At 37.5% G+C, this 16,708-nt stretch overlaps 1 protein-coding gene across 7 annotated transcripts in view; it reads left to right on the forward strand.

Annotated features, from left to right (window-relative positions):
- camk2b2 (calcium/calmodulin-dependent protein kinase (CaM kinase) II beta 2) overlaps window positions 1-16,708 on the forward strand; it is a 54,185-nt gene that overhangs the window by 19,848 nt on the left and 17,629 nt on the right. For 4 of the 7 annotated variants that reach the window (XM_030150743.1, XM_030150742.1, XM_030150745.1 and 1 more), the window contains exons 8-14: window positions 1,533-1,616; window positions 1,704-1,798; window positions 3,709-3,831; window positions 4,664-4,747; window positions 4,901-4,943; window positions 7,285-7,356; window positions 8,566-8,600. In XM_030150743.1, coding sequence (XP_030006603.1) covers window positions 1,533-1,616; window positions 1,704-1,798; window positions 3,709-3,831; window positions 4,664-4,747; window positions 4,901-4,943; window positions 7,285-7,356; window positions 8,566-8,600 — 536 coding nt within the window. Of the gene's footprint in view, window positions 1-1,532; window positions 1,799-3,708; window positions 3,832-4,663; window positions 4,748-4,900; window positions 4,944-7,284; window positions 7,357-8,565; window positions 8,601-16,708 lie in introns of all 7 variants that reach the window. The other 3 variants (XM_030150739.1, XM_030150741.1, XM_030150744.1) reach the window with 1 other exon arrangement.

Genomic DNA, 16,708 nt, shown 5'->3' on the forward strand with positions numbered 1-16,708 from the left:
TGGATGCCACTTGCTGTAATAGAAAAACTGAAACGAGGAAGTCAGTACAAATATTTATCTACATATAAACATTGTGGACCATTAGCAACCTGCTCCCTCAGTAGATATAAATGCCTCCCTTTAAGATAACAAAACACAAATATAATTTCAAGTAATTATACATATTAAATTACATTTGTGGAGTCTGAGCCTCTTAACTCCCCCTAAATCTTACACAGTGGGCATTTAAGGTAAAGTTAAAACTATAACATTTCATCATGAAAAAAAAAAGAAAGTCTGTGAATGTTCCCAACAGTGGTCAGTTTCAAAGATCTCCATTGGCAAAAATAAGTGTATGTTCTTGTACACTTAACTAGTGCCTCCCTCCAAAAAGATAGAGGGCAAAGAAAACCTAGAGGAGCTGGGTCATCTGTCAATCTGTCACCCTCATCCTCCTCTTGATCATGAAGGCTTCTGTTGGCTGACAGTTGTGATGAGCAGCTGAGCTGTCGCAGTAAAGTCTGAACACCCCTTTGATGGAGAGAAGTGTAGGCTTCCTCTGGACCGTTGATCCATACTGTCATTTTATCCTCCTCTGGTGTAGAAAACACCGGGGGATTTTTTTCCCCATTTATCTTCTATATGAAATTCTATATGTAATTCCCTTTTTTCTCTTTTAGACGTATTACATCTACCTCATATTACGTTAAAATAGAACTCATTAGGGGAGTTAATTTAAGACCAGAATGACAGTGGTAGTATGTAATAATGGTGGTTCTCTTTGAAGAAGCTGACCACAAAGGTCATGTTAGATTTTTAGGTTAGGTTCTTAATATGTACTAAACAGTAATCTCAACCAGATTAATCAAAGCACATTAAATCTACTTTCTTATACTATGACACAGAGCCAATAAGAAGGTACATAGTACAAAACTGATGTACCGTAAAGGCTGTGACTGTGCATTAGGACACATTTTAATGTTGCAGAGATTTTACAGAAACACGTGCCCTTTTTTCACACTATTTTGCTTCTACTTTTGAATAGGTTTATGCACGTATGCTTACAAATAAAATTCCCACTACAAAATAAAGACCCTAAATCACACTCAGGAGAAATAACTTTTAATGTAGGTCTATCCTTCAAATGTGTGGCGTCCCATATACCCATCACTTAAATGAGAAAATTCTCATTTGTATTCATTCAACCCAGCAATATATTTAACAACCTTTATGACTATACAGTGAATAGTAAATTATTACAGACAGATGCATAGACATTACAAATAAAATGTCTGACATTTCTCAGCCTGTTGCATCAGCTTCTTATGGCACAGTAACAGAATAAATACTGGATGTGTGTGTCTCTATATTGAATTCATATTTGATGATTATTATTATTTAGTTAATAGTAAGTGAAATCTCAAACAACTTGTATGTTATTAGTTGTTTAAACACTAAAACCTCACGACTTTCATGCTCTTTTTAGAACTCATGTTGTGTATTTGTCAAGAAATAAAAATAAGATGTGCTTGTGTTTGTGTTTGTGGGTGCAGGCTTTGCAGGGACTCCTGGGTACTTGTCTCCAGAGGTTTTGAGGAAGGAGGCGTACGGTAAACCTGTTGACATCTGGGCATGTGGTAAGCCTTTTTGTCTGCATTTCTCACTGCTGCCTCCTCCTTTGCCTTCTTGTCACTTGAATAAAGGGTCATGTTTTTCCTGTGTAGGTGTGATCCTCTACATCCTATTGGTTGGATACCCTCCGTTCTGGGACGAGGACCAACACAAACTCTACCAACAGATCAAAGCAGGAGCCTACGATGTGAGCCTGCCACTGTCACTGTCACACTCCTCTGTCATTGTTTCACATTTACGTCTCACAGTTTTTCCTTAACAGTTTTGTTAAGTTCACAATCTGATTTTCAGTAGAGTAGTACCAGATGTGACATTTACAGTCATAGACAGAGAATTCACATGTAGAAATGCAGGTAAGATGAGAATAGTGGATGTGTGAGTATAGTCTCACCTCCTCAGTGATATGAACCTCAACAGATAATTTAGTTTATTTGTATGAAACAAAGTACTTTAAATGACCTCTGTAATGAGTGAGGAGTTCATGTCCACCGTTAAAGCCTAATGATCTGTGAGGGTCAGATGAATAAGAGGCACTTATATGCACAATTTATCGCTTTGGTTTTTACATGATCAGTCTGATGTCCAATCTGACATAATGCATGCTGTTCTACTGGTGCAGGCGAATGACAATGTGAAGCGTTTTCAGGGCCAGCAAGGTATAAAAGGGATATGGGTGCTTCTATGAAACTGGGTTCATTTTGGTATCTGGCATTTTACCAGCTTTTTAGACCCAATAATAAAAGAGAAATTTAGACATATTTCCAACCAGGATGTACCTAATGATGACCTCAGATAAATGCAAAAAAAAATTATACTCTTGCTCTGAGCCATCCCAAAATTAATGATTTTTTGATCAAATATTGAGGCCAAAAATAGGACCAAAATTGGGACTTGAAAAAATACGTAGGTGTCAGTGGATTTGATCTGGAAAACATGGTTTGAAATGGTCTGATACACCACTGTAAATAAAGACACTGTATTAAATTCGATGATCCTAGTGGTTTTTCTAATCCAGACATCTGGGTTTTTCATGAATCAGCAGTCTCATTCCAGGTTTCGTGCATATCCCATCATGTCCACTCATGTTACATGCAGAACTTGCCCATTTAAACACAAATAAATTGCCAGTGATTTTGTAATTTTTGTTAAACACTCTGCCTTGCATAATTAGTTTGATTGCTAAAATGTACCTGTGAGAGAATAAAAAGATATTCGAAAAAGTAATAGCGTGTAATTTTTGTGCCCCTTTTACCCTGTGAAATGCAGATTCTTGTATAAAAAATAATGTAAAAATAATATAAAAATGTGTTTTATCTGAAAAATAGTTTCTCTTTTATCTCAGTAAATATTATTTTTTAAAATAGACCTAAAATGCTTCCAAACTTGCTTCATAACATTAATCTACATCTGGTTTGAATTTTTAGCCCCCATGTCCTATTTTTAGGGACCAGTTTCATAGATGCACCCATATGTAAATGCAGTTTATTTGCCACTTATTTAAATTTGTCTAAAGCATATAAAATAATATCATCAGCATGGTATTCCTAAGTAGTATTTGAAGAGGAAGAGATGATATGATTTCTGTGGAGAATGGAAGAGGGTTGAGGACAGACCCTTGTGGGACAACTGTGCTAACCTTTCAGACATGTGACTTGAGGTGACACCATTTAAAACTATTTTCACAGAGAGACAGTCATAAATGTGTAAAGGGCTGTTCATTTAGACCACATGAGAACACTTTTTCCAGGAAAAAACCCCCAACATTCTAAAATGCTTCAAATACAGTACATCTGTGTGATTGTGGCCCAGTGCTGATGAGTCCCCAGGCCATTAACATAATGTTATTCAATTCACACAGTGCAACTGTTGTTGTGCTATGCCTTATTTTAAATCCTGTTTTCTATTAAAAGACATATATCCAAACAGCCTACATATGCCCAATAATATTTAGTTGTTGACCCCAATGGCATCGCTACCTTTTTTTCTTAAATAACACAGGCAGCCTTTAATATTTGGGGTATTTTATGGGACATTAAAAAAAGTAAGTTACAATACAAATACATCATATATGTGTGTGTGTGTACATGTGCGCTTCAGTTTCCATCTCCAGAGTGGGACACAGTGACACCAGAGGCTAAAAATCTGATCAACCAGATGTTGACCATCAACCCAGCCAAGAGAATCACCGCCCAGGAGGCTCTGAAGCACCCATGGGTCTGCGTAAGTACACCCAGTACATACTGTATACCCAAACGCACACCTCCATCCTGTTACTGCACAGAGAAATTCATATCTCATTGCCCTGTTTAATAGCCCAACAATTTAGAATTTATAAATCCAGTAACGGCAAGTTTATGAACATCTGTCCAAAGCTGCTAGATATCATGGCCATCTGTTTCCAAACAGGAAATCTCTGATGCATCAGATACTAGGTCAGCTTATCTTGGACAGTTTGTTCCAAAGAAGGGCAAAAGACCAACTTATCTTGGGGATAAGCACTTCTATCTGCTTGTTGTCAAAGCCAGTTTACATGCACGTTAAGGACATACTCTAATATATTATATAATATATGCAGATAGAATAGAATAGAATAGAATAGAGTAAATCTTTTTTTTTATTTTTTTTTATCATTGTTACAGGAGTAATGTAAATCAGTTTAGCAGCTGTGTTCTGTTCAGTTCTGTTCAGGTCTATGAGTATATTTGTAACAGCTTATAAGTATGGTGGTGAAATGCTAAAATATCATACAAAATACCCCCTGATCACAGTCATTCAGACAAAAAGAACATAATCAATACTGTAATTTAATGTCATATAAGGTCAATGTAAACAGTAAAAAGAATCTTCTGATTGTTAGAACACCATAAAGCTCAGTTAAACACATTTCTCCCTGGGGTTTTTGCCAAAAATGTCATCACCTAAAGCGCCGTAGATTTAACACATTTCAGGGAAGCAAGTCTCTCCAGCAGCTCCTGCCCACATAAACCTGTCACTGTCAGAGCAGTTCATCTACTGTTTTATTTTCAGCATCTCTTTCTCTGTCTCCTCACAGCAACGCTCTACAGTGGCCTCTATGATGCACAGACAGGAGACAGTCGAGTGCCTGAAGAAGTTTAACGCCAGGAGGAAACTTAAGGTATAAAAACGCTTGATGGGTCAAAAGTTATCACACATTTTTGAAGAGGAAATAGGCTTCTAGTGCCCCTCTATTATTCACATTAAAACCCACTTCTCTCTCCCCCTTTTTTTCTCAATTTTTTTCCCTGTCCTTTTTTTTCGTCTTTCACAGGGGGCCATTTTGACCACCATGCTCGTCTCCAGGAACTTCTCTGGTAAGTGGTGTTCGCTGAAAGACAAGAGTCAAGGGAACGTCTCAGCGCCCTGAGCAGGGGAGGAGAGGACAGGATGACATGCCATCTGTCTTCTGCCATCTTACGCTCTTCACACATACACACACACTAACACTCAGCAGGTTGATGGGCGGCAGTGTTAAAGTAAGCAGGAAACGCAGCAGAGATGCTTGATAGGTTTTTAGGGCTTCTGGAGTGTATTAGCCTAATTCTTAGATAAGGTTGATTGTGGTACTCGTTCACACAGACACAGATTACCATCTGATGAAAGGGTCAATACACTAGGAACTCAACTTTCCTGTTAATAAATGTGGTTAATGTGTTTGTTTAGGTATCACAGCCTTGTTCTTCAGTTCAGACTGATCCAGAGCTGGATCTCTTTACAGTAACTTGATCACTATGACATTGGCTGCACATAATCATTAAAAAAAATGCTAGGACACACAAAAGTGACCATTAGTGCCACCATAAGGACAAAAAGTGCACACCAGAAATAATCTTAATACTAAAGAAAAAACTATAGGTCTTATACAATGTCTGTGTTTGAATCTTAAAGTCAGAATGTGAAGTACTACACTATTTTTCCTACCAGTGTAGCATATAAACATTATATTTAAGTTTAATGCTTATAAAAAAGTGTAGTCCAGATGCCTTAAACACAGTGATTATATAAAACAATGTATATATCATATAATAAAAAACAACAACAGATTTGAGAGAAAAACAGATTTACTGCCCAAAGCACCACAGCTGTGTAAAAATAACAGAGGGAACACTTGTATGTAAAACACTGAACCGCATTCAAATTCACATTAAATCACATTAAATTAAGTCTCACATCATGTCATGACCTGCTTCTGTCAGACACGGGATGTAAACCTAACCTGCAAGAACATAAACGGTATATGTGTGTGTGGAACCGTTTAGTCTCCTAAACAGAGCGTACACTGCCCCGATCACAGTGATACAGAGATGTCTTGCAAAAGAATCATTTTTCTCTATGTCTGGGCCCTTCATCCAAATGCAAACAGTGTTTTCATGTCAGCAAACCAGAGTGAAGTTTTTAAAAGACTGGTTTGTATATATCTGTTTGTATATATCTGTACCAACAGGGAAAATTTAAAGACATGAAAATGAAATAGTGAAAGTTGATGAAGTCCTTGTAATCCCAAGACCAACACTGTATGGTGATGAACAGTTCAACCCACCGTCTATGGTCTAATTATACTCTCATAATATTCATTAGTGTTGAAGGTAAAATAAAACCAAATTGAGGGAAGCAATGATAGACCTTTGACACAAAATGTAGCACTTACAGCATAAAAAGCCTCCTGATTTTTGATCTTCATGCAGCTGAAGCTAATGTTTGACATAAAATGCTTTGTGCACATTTAGTAATGGCAGCAGTAAGAATACAGAACACGCAGCCTGCATAGTTATTGTCATAAGTAGAAGCACTGTAATTTACAGCAAACAAACAGATTTCCTTTAAGATACATTGTAAGTCAGTGGTTCATGACCCCATTTTAACATCACAAATTTCTGGTGACCCCAGACATTCAAAACGGAGACTTTTTTTTTTTTTTTTGCTAAATTGAATTTGTTTAGATCATCGTAATAGTTTGCTGTACTATGTTGCAAATAAACATTAATTTTAGATGACATTTAGGTTATATAATGTATATTATTATGGACGGAGGCAGAAAAGCCAGGTGTAGATTACTGCACAAAGAGAGAATTTTATTTTCCTTGGTCAGGATATGTACAGTCAGTCCAGCTTGGATTTACAAGGCTGACAATTAACAAACAATAAATCAAACTATGAATTATGAAAGAGCTGCAGCATCTTAAACCGACCACAATGAACATTTGAAAGATAAACAGAACCACAGTGCTTCAGTTTCAGCTTCACAGTTTTGTCATGTCTTTTATGGAATTAGATTGTTTCGTTCAACTCACCATATATTTTTTATTAATAAGTTTTATTTTTATTTTTTATCAATTACTAGAAATTTCAGGCAACCCCATTTGAATTCCAGGCAACCCCCCCCCCCCCTCCCTCCCCAAGGTTGAAAAACACTGCTCTAAGTTCTATATTATGACACATAAAACCCTCCCAATATGCAGTCAGGTGTCGTGTAAAAGGTTTTTTGTTTAATCCAGTGAAACATATTTTAATTCAAACACAGGTGATTAAATGATTTTCTAAGCCTTTTTTTATTTATTTATTTATTTTTTTTTAGTAAATCAGACTCTCAAAATCCCACCACAGAGTACTACATTATAAACCCTGTCCTCATTGTGCCTTCCTCTTGTGTTCCAGTGGGTCGGCAGACTACAGCCCCCGCTGCTGTCAGCGCTGTGGCTGGAACCACTGCCGGCATCGTGGAACAAGGTAAACTCCATCTCACTTTACTGTTTCTTGTCTCTCTGCTTCACATTTCTGACTTCACCTCTCTTTCAAACTCTGCTTCCTTTTCTCCCGCTGAACTTGTGACAGACATAATTAAAAAGAAATCGCCCAGAGTCACAACATTGCACACTCCCTCTATCCCTTAGCTTGTTTTAATCTCTCTTCTTAAATCTTCCTCTTCCTCCTAATGCTTCGGAAATGTTTGCCAAGGTAAGCATCCTCATCTCTCATTTGGGAACTGAGAGTATTAACTGTTCAGATTTCTTTGCTTGTCATTGGTTAGGGCTTCTATGTTGTGCAATGCAGTCACATGCCCTGCAGGGAATTAGGAGACAAATAGATGTGTATGTGGTAGCTTAGATGTCGGATGTGGAAGGAAAGAAGGATGATTTTAAATGAGAGGTGGAAAAAAATGTGTAGTGCAGCTTTCAGGTTGAAGGATGTACACCCACTCTGAGCTTCACTCTTAACCGTAATGATGGATGAATGTCCTGTTTTGCTAATAAAGTGTGCTTCTTCAGCGTTTTAACAGCACAAACTTTATGGCATCTGGATGTGTTGTTTACAATCCGAGCCCATCAATGAACTCTGTAGTGGTTCGAACTAATCCAGCCTACTCTGCAGATTAACAAACCCATTATCACATACCTGCATCTCCATTCCACTTCTGTCATGCTTTCAGTCTTAATCCTCCGTTCTATCCGTGCCTGTGTGTGCATCTGTGCGTGAGTGTATTTGGATTATATGGTGAATCGGTTAGACCCCCCCCCCCCAGTCCTGTTGCCCTCTGCTTAGCTAATGCTTTGGGCAATGGATCAGGGTTAGGAGGTGCCAGTTGGATGGAGATTTTAAATGTGTGTTTGTCACTGTCGTTTTTTTTTTTTTTTTTTTTCAATGTATTTTTACAGGAAAGAGGGTGGGAGTTTTTTTTTTTTTTTTTTAGAGGGAGGGATGAATTCTGTTCCTTTTTTTCACCCTGAAGTGTGGCGAAGGGATGGAAATGTACACGTCCATTTGTAAAGTTGTTGAGAAATCTAGGACTTTTATGAGCTGGTGAATTTAAGCCAGTGCATGCAGACCTCACTGTGCACCAATGTCTGTGTGAGCAAGGTTAGAGGGCTTTGGTTATCTGAGGTTGTATGATGTGTACTCTTCCATCTGAGGGTGTGTCGTTCTGCCTCTCTGCAGCAGCCAAGAGTCTCCTCAACAAGAAGGCTGATGTCAAGGTAAGCTAAGTCGCCTCTCCTTTTGCAACCCCTCCTCTCTTCCCTCTTCTGACTTGCCTCATTTCCTCTTTATGTTCTTGGCTGCCCTTAAGCTTTGCATACACCCTTTGTGTCTAGAACAACTTTTATTATACCATAAATATTTTGTACAAATCCTTCATGGCGTTTTGACTTTGCTGCACCGCTGAACTTTATAGATATTCACAGCAGAAGACAAAACATATTTACTGTATGCGGTTACTTTCATTATTTAGTTACGTTTTAGTTTAAGGTCTTCAGGCTCTAATTTTGCTCTTCAAAGATTAAGGTTAAAGGTTAACTCTGTTTATTATCCCTGCTTGGAAATTCCATCTCTGCATTTTACCATCCCAATACACACAGAACTAAACATTTGACTGTTTCATTTTCTTTATGAGTATGATGTTGTCGTCTACTACTGAGAACTGTGTATTTCCGTAAAAGGATAACAAATAATATTCAGGTAACTCACCCCAGAATCAACTTGCTGATACTTTATTTTATGTCCATCCTTTGAGAAACACTTTATTACAGAAAAATAAATGGTGCAGGAACTCATAAAATGACTTAGAATTGGACATTTCCACTTGTAGATCTGCACCTAAGGTTTACAGAGCACTAATGCACCTGTAAATATATATGCACAGCAGATATATCACTTAAAACATTGAGTAGATTCCTGCAAATTGCATTCAACTGACTTTTCCATGGTGTGATTTGATGAAAAAACATCAGTATTAGTATTTGAGTACAGTAAAATCCATTGAATAAGGATGTATAAGTTTTATAATGTATAGGTCCACTCTTCAACATCATTAATAAAACAATGACATAATGCGCTTTTGATTTGAAGGCTGAATCTTCTGGCTTCAGTAGTCGAGTGCCTGCGTATCAACAGTGACAAATTAAAGGAAAAACCAATATAATGTCTAACTGTAAAGTGTCGCATCCCTCCAAGACAGTTTCAGCATTGATTTTTTTCAGTCTGTGAACTTTACCACCAGTCTGCCTTAATTCACTGTTTTGATGATGGTGATAAAGAGTGCCATCTAATAGGGTCCATAAGCATAAGACGTTTAGCTGTGTGGAGACATTACCGTTATAGAAGAGACCGCTCCCTTCAGGATTTTCCTTTAATTCGTCAGGCTTCTGTAGCTGGTGTGAGGGATCATTATTACCCCTATTCACTCTCACATACGTCAGCTTGGCATAGCTGGCACTTTGCACACCACTGCAGACATTTTTCTTGCAATATATTTCTCTGTGCCAAAGAAAACCTCATTAAAGTATTGGTCTGTAGACTTGTTCATTTCCTCAAGTGAGCGTGCTGAATCTGCAGTGACTTGGACAAAACTGACATTATGGGTGCACCTCTATTAGCTAGATTCTCCTGTTCAACTGCCTCTGTCAGGGTCTGTAAGTGTCTGTGTCCTGTTAACTATGCTCTTTGCACTGTCACAAATACATGTTCAGATTGTGGTGTGTTTGTTGTGTTGTCATGCATGCATGCTTGCACGAGTTCACAAAGTCCTGAAGGTTGCTGTAGTTTAGACATCATGTTGTTATTTATACTGTAAGCTCCAAACAAGATTTTGTGCAGTGTTTATTATCTGACAAATAATATACGAAATAGACACAAAACATAATTAACTGAGGTCTTCACATTTTGATATTTAATAGAACATTGAAAACTGCTCCAAATATCAGCACACTTGTAAACACATTGGTAGCTCTTATATTATTGGAGTAATAAAGACAGGGCTCTTGTTTGCAGAAAATAATGCATTTTGCATCAAAAGTCATTACAGTAATCATAGAATATGACAGTTTGCACATAAAACCCTTGTTTGTATATCTTAAGGGCTTATAAGATGGCATCTGGACTTTTAGAGGAATCATTGGGACTTCAGGCATTTAGGCGCTGTGCATGTGTTTGAAGGAATCATTAGTCCTCTAAATACATTAATACAGGGTGTCCCATAAGTCTCCATACATAGGAAAAATCAACGTTTCTTGACATAAACCATTTTTATTTATATAATATGCTCTATATGACTGCCATTTTGTCAGGAACACATTTCAATGCGTGTCCTCCACTGCTGAAGAACTATAAAGAAGAAATATGAAGAAATACATGTTAGAACCATATGTATTATGTCTCCTATGTATGGAGACTTATGGGACACCCTGTAGATCGTCAACACTTAAGGGGTTGTTGAGGTCACCTGGGGTCGATGCCCACTTGAAACTCACCTTAGTTTTCCGATGGTTTACGTTGTGCTGGTTCTTGCTTGGGATGAATAATGTTTAACCTTTGTGGAGTTGTCATTAATCTCAGCTGTGGGTCCTTGCTCACTTTTCAGTCAGAGTGGAGGAAGGTGAAACATCTTCAAGACTCTAAAAGTCCATTTACCTTTTACTAAAGCACTCAAGATATACTGCGACCAAAGACACATGTATGAATTTTGCACTTAGCTGATATGGATGTGGCTTTTGTAACTTTGTGTCATCAAAGAATGTGGATGTTGTTCGCGCAAGATAATAAGATACGTGTCCTCTGTCGAAACTTGTGAAATTAAACCATGTTGAAAACTGGTGCGCAAAACACATTGATCTTGTTAAGGCAAAAATATTAACCAAAGATGTAATTTATGCTCAAAGCTATGAATCTTGGTCGTACATGAAAACAAGGATCATAAAATCATGGATCTTATTGCAGCATGACTTATGTATCATATTAGGACACAAGGATAAGTTTAGTTTTCAAAAGGCGTGTGCCTGTGAGCAACAACAGTATGAAGAGGAAACAAGCTAATTACTTGTTATTTTTGTGTTAACATTCTAATTTTCAGACCTATCTTAATAACTTATGTTCCCCCTTCCCAAACACACATGCACATTCTCTTTTGGTGCCCTAATACTAATCTCAGATTATTTCCACCAGATGATTAATCTGTCTTTACATAATCACAGTTTCTCCTTTGCTGTTCCCTGACATCATTCAAATGCACACAGCCCTGAAGCTATTTCAGTTTTCCTGCAGTAAAGGAAACCCCTCTCCTGTCCCCCCCGCCGTTTCCACAATTTTGCAAAGAATATGCTTTTTTTGTGGTACCTGTGCAGGTGTAAAGGCAAGGATGAGATTTAAAGTCTGTTGTATGTTTTCCTGAGTTTATGCCAAATATTATCCACACAGTGTTATTTTAGGATACAGTTTGGGTAAATATGTCTTTCAACACCTTCAGCATAAGATACTGAGTACATCGCAGTCTAATCCTGGTTTGTAAGTCAGTCCCAATTATTTACACAAATTACCCCACACAATGTTATGTTGTTTTTTTGTTTTGTTTTTTTTTTTGCTGCAGAGACTAATAAATGAGTTCTACGCCTGCATTTGTTAGATTAATATTGCTGTAAGTAAAATAACTGACAAGCTCAAATATATTCAACCTTTTAGCGTCACATTAAATGCACAAAGCACTGCATTAATATTGTTATGGGCAAGAGCTAAAAACCTTAATATGCAAATGAAACTGTAATGGTGTTTGTTGAATCATACAGTGACTCAGACAGAATGATGGCAGTGTCAGAGCTGTACTTTTCAGATGCAGTATATAATTGATGTGTAAGCCGACCAAACCACTTGCCTCCTTTTCCTGCATAATTATACATCTATTTCAGCAATTTCAACATAGTTCCTTTTCTTCTTCTGACAGTGTTTTTATTCATGTTCTCATATAATAAAAGGGTAGAGTTATTTATTGAGAACATGCATAATGTTCCCTCCCCTTAAAAGCCCTGTTTTTAGATAATACATACTTTTCCTAGTGTGTTACACTGGAACACAGTTCTTATATTTTTTGCCTTCCTTCCATGTGGTTGCATGTCTGATTCTTGTGAATATGACAAAAATTCACTTGGACCCAGGGATGAACCGATTAGACTTAGGTGTCCAAAGGTTAAAGGTTTTTCTTTTTGCAAAATTTCATGCATCATTTCTGTTAAAATGTAACACATATGTAAACAGGACAAAATGAGGAGGAAATGTTATTCCCAGGGGGTCTATGGTAAAGGTTATTGTCGCATAAATATCTCACATATAGTCAGTTACAGTGGCTAGATTTGAGGTGGCACATGAATTTTTTTTTTTTTATCTTCTAGTACATTATTTGCATTTTGCTCAGCCAAGTGTGAGACACTGAATCCCTCTATCTAAACTATGAGAATTTCATCAGTGTAAGTTTGGATTTCCCCCCTCTGGCTTTACTTTCTTCAAGGTTTCCCCACAATTTTCTCCCTGTCCTCCAGCTGCCTGCATGTCTGTTCTCTCTGTGTGATTTCAAGGACAATAGCGGTTTTGTTTAGTCTGTACTTCCTCCTCCATCCTCTCCTTTTTCTTTCATCTACCTCTCCTCCCGTCTGTCAGAGCTTCACTGTGAAAACAGCGTGCCGTGACTTTGCATCAGCCAGAGATTCCCACTAGACTGTTTCCTCCTTGTCTTTTGCTCTGTTCCATCTCATTGACTGTTTCTTCAGGCTAAAAATCTCGTGCTGCTTAACTTTCAGCACCACTCCAACAAACACTGGGCAACATCTATTTCTATGATAAAAAAGGCACAACGATTCACAGCTATGGCCAGTTTAGAATTTCCATTTCTTCTGACCTTCAGCTGAACTGCAAATATACCTGGAAACATCAGCATTATCATTTAAGTGAAATGATTATTATTATTTACAAATTTATTAATAATTTTAGTCTTCTGTCACATGGTTTTGCAAAGATGCTGATTATGACATATGGAAGCATTGGGAAGTTATACCCACATGTAAAATTTTACACTATGTTCACCACAAATAGAAGTTGCTTTATGTCAAATACACTTTTACATGTGGCTACATTTGTGAACAGTGAGCTTCTGAACTGGCCACAAGTTTTCTCCTATTGCCTTCATACTGACAGTGTTTAACCCTTTCATGCACGAATTATGAGAACCTTAATCAAAATTTTTTTCCTGAGTGTTTTTATTCCTCTTTAGGCATGAAAAAAACAATGTGATAGAAAAGTTTCTTCTGAAAAATAAAGAAAAAAATAAATAAAATAAAAACAATTTAAATTTTTTTTTTAAAAAAATACATTAAAAAAGTAATAATGACGAAAAAATTCTTATGAACCTATTTTTCATGAAGTTGCAAAAATATCCACTCAGCTGGACACCACACATTTAATTTGTGACACACAGAAACATGTATTTACTGATAAATTGTGTGAAAACTGTGGGGAAGGCTTGTGATTCTGGGGGTTTATCCTCAGGAGAGATCTGCATAATGTTACCAATTCATGTCAGAAAAGACATGTAGTGTCTTAAAACTTTAATAAAGATATGTGTGAAAAAAACAAAAACAAAAAAACAACGAAAAGAACAACAAATCCATGAATATACAAGAGAACAGCTGTAGAATAGCTGTCCACTGTAGTGACCACTATGCATGAAAGGGTTAATCTTCATCTTCAGGGGGTGACAGTTCATATTTCAGCCTCCTAGTTAATTTATTTTGCAGAGAGTGACATTTGGGAACTTTAGCATCCATTGGGAAGTTATACCCAAATGTCAAATTATACAGTCTCTTCACTTTTACAACTGGTCTCTATCAAAACTTCTGCCTTTTGCCTACATTTTGTTTTAATAGTTAGGTTGAGAGGGTGAAACTGTTCAATTATCAGCCTCCTAACGATTGTGGAAATCTTCTGACATTTGGAAAACACTACATCCAATGGGGAGTAACACCCAAATGTTAAATTTTACACTTTGTTTATTTTTACAAGTGCCCACCATTAAATTTTGTTTTCATATCCTGTAATGCGGAGTGAACGAAAGGACTCACACGCTCAGTGCTGAAGTGGATAATGGTATTTATTAAACAGAACATGAGTATCAAACAAACACAAAAGCCTGAAGGTGGAAATTTGAAGAGTCCACAGGGTGACAGGTGCATGGATTGGAGATAGTGGCAGGTAGGGTTGTGGAGATGCACGCAATGACCTGGCACCGCACTGGAGCAGAAGAGCCCCTTATATGGGCTCCTGATGGCAATGCTCCACAGGTGTGGGGATTGTGAGGGAGGAGTCAGTAAACCCTGGAGTGAATCGTGACATATCCTCCTAATAAACAACATTTAAGTCTCAGGTTGAGAGGGTCAGATAGTTCAATTTTCAGCCTCCTAGGCTAAGGTGTTACAGAGATGTTAGCGACATGTGACACTAGAACACCTGCATTCAATGGGGAGTTCTGCCCAACTGTCAAATTTTACATTGCATTAACAACTCAAAAACTTCAGTCTTATGACCTTTGGCTTTTTCAAATTTTACACTTCATGTTGAGATGGAGTTTGCATGTTCTCCCCCTGTCTGCGTGATTTCTCTCCGGGTACTCCCACCATCTAAAAACATGCACTGATAGGTTAATTGGTTAATCTAAATTGCCCATAGGTGTGAATGTGAGAGTGTTTGGTTGTTTGTCTCTATATGTCAGCCCTGGGATTAACTGAGACAGGTCCAAGGTGAACCCCGCTTTCGCCCATAAGTAGCTGGGATAGGTTCCAGCGACCCTAGTGAGGATAAAGCGGGTTCAGATAACACTGGTCAACAACAAATTTATTGTTTAAGTTTTTTGAGCTGATTTAGGATAATTTTGGTGTGCTGAATCCAAAAATCACATTAATTTTGCTCAATCAGGTCAACTTTCTGAACTATGCTACATATTGGCTTTTTAACATTTTTGCTTACATTTATGGGCATTTTCACATCATATGATACAAAATTCTTTCATATTTCTTGCGATAAACAAGTTCTAAAGATTTTACTTTTGCCAATTTATGATTAATGGTTTTTTTAATATTACAGGTGAATGAAATGGCTTCGACTAGAAGATCTTGCAAAAATAAGCCTGACGTATTCTGCTACATCTGCGGTGAATACACCATTGTACCTAACAGGAATCAAGTCATAAGTTTCATAAAGTGTGCTTACCAATCTTATTTTGGTATTAATTATTATATTTTGTGAGAAGATCAAATTTTTCAAAATCAAATTAGCAAAAAAAAACTGACCTGATTGAGAAAAACAGATATCATTTTTGGATTTAGCGGTGCAAAATGGTCCTAATTCAGTTGAAAAAACCTAGACAACTTGCAAAAAACATTTTTTTGTAACCCAGTTTAATGAATGAATGAATGAATGTTGAGATGAGTCAGTTCAGGCTTGTATCCCATTCTATTGTAAAGATATTGACCTTGGCATTTAGGATCCCAGATGCCATGTGACAAATTGTACACTTTCTGCACATTGATGACCAGCCAAACTTTCTACTTCTCCCTCATCACCCTCATTGTGACTCTGTTTGTTCAGGTTGAGAGGGTCATTCATTTTAGATACCAGTCTTCTACCTCATTGCTTTGCAGAGATGTTTACTGTGACATTTGGGATCCATGACATGCAATGTGATGTTACACTCAAATGTCAAATTAGACACTTTGTGCGTAGTGACAACTGGTGACAAAATTAATACTTTTTTGTTTGCTCTCTTTCTGACACTGTTTAATCCTTGGATTGAGGGAGTCACATGGTTCAAATTCCATCCTTCTAATCTATGTCACTGTGGAGATATTGTCTATTGTCCACTTTGTGCACAGTGACTGCCATGACCATAATTGATGTTACTCTAATTACCTCCGCCAAGGAGGTTATGTTTTTGCCAGGGTTTGTTTGTTTGTTTGTCTGTCTGTCTGTTTGTTTGTTTGTCTGTCCGTTAGTGTGCAACATAACTCAAAAAGTTATGGACAGATTTGGATGAAATTTTCAGGGTTTGTTGGAAATGGGATAAGGAAGAAATGATTAAATTTTGGTGGTGATCGGGGGTGGGGGGGCCCATGGGGGGGGCCACTGATCGTTAGTGTGCAACATAACTCAAAAAGTTATGGACAGATTTGGATGAAATTTTCAGGGTTTGTTGGAAATGGGATAAGGAAGAAATGATTAAATTTTGGTGATGATCGGGGGTGGGGGGGCCCATGGGGGGGCCACTGATTGTTAG

This window comes from Sphaeramia orbicularis, chromosome 12 (genome assembly GCF_902148855.1).
Source record: "Sphaeramia orbicularis chromosome 12, fSphaOr1.1, whole genome shotgun sequence".
In the NCBI taxonomy this organism is placed as follows: domain Eukaryota; kingdom Metazoa; phylum Chordata; class Actinopteri; order Kurtiformes; family Apogonidae; genus Sphaeramia; species Sphaeramia orbicularis.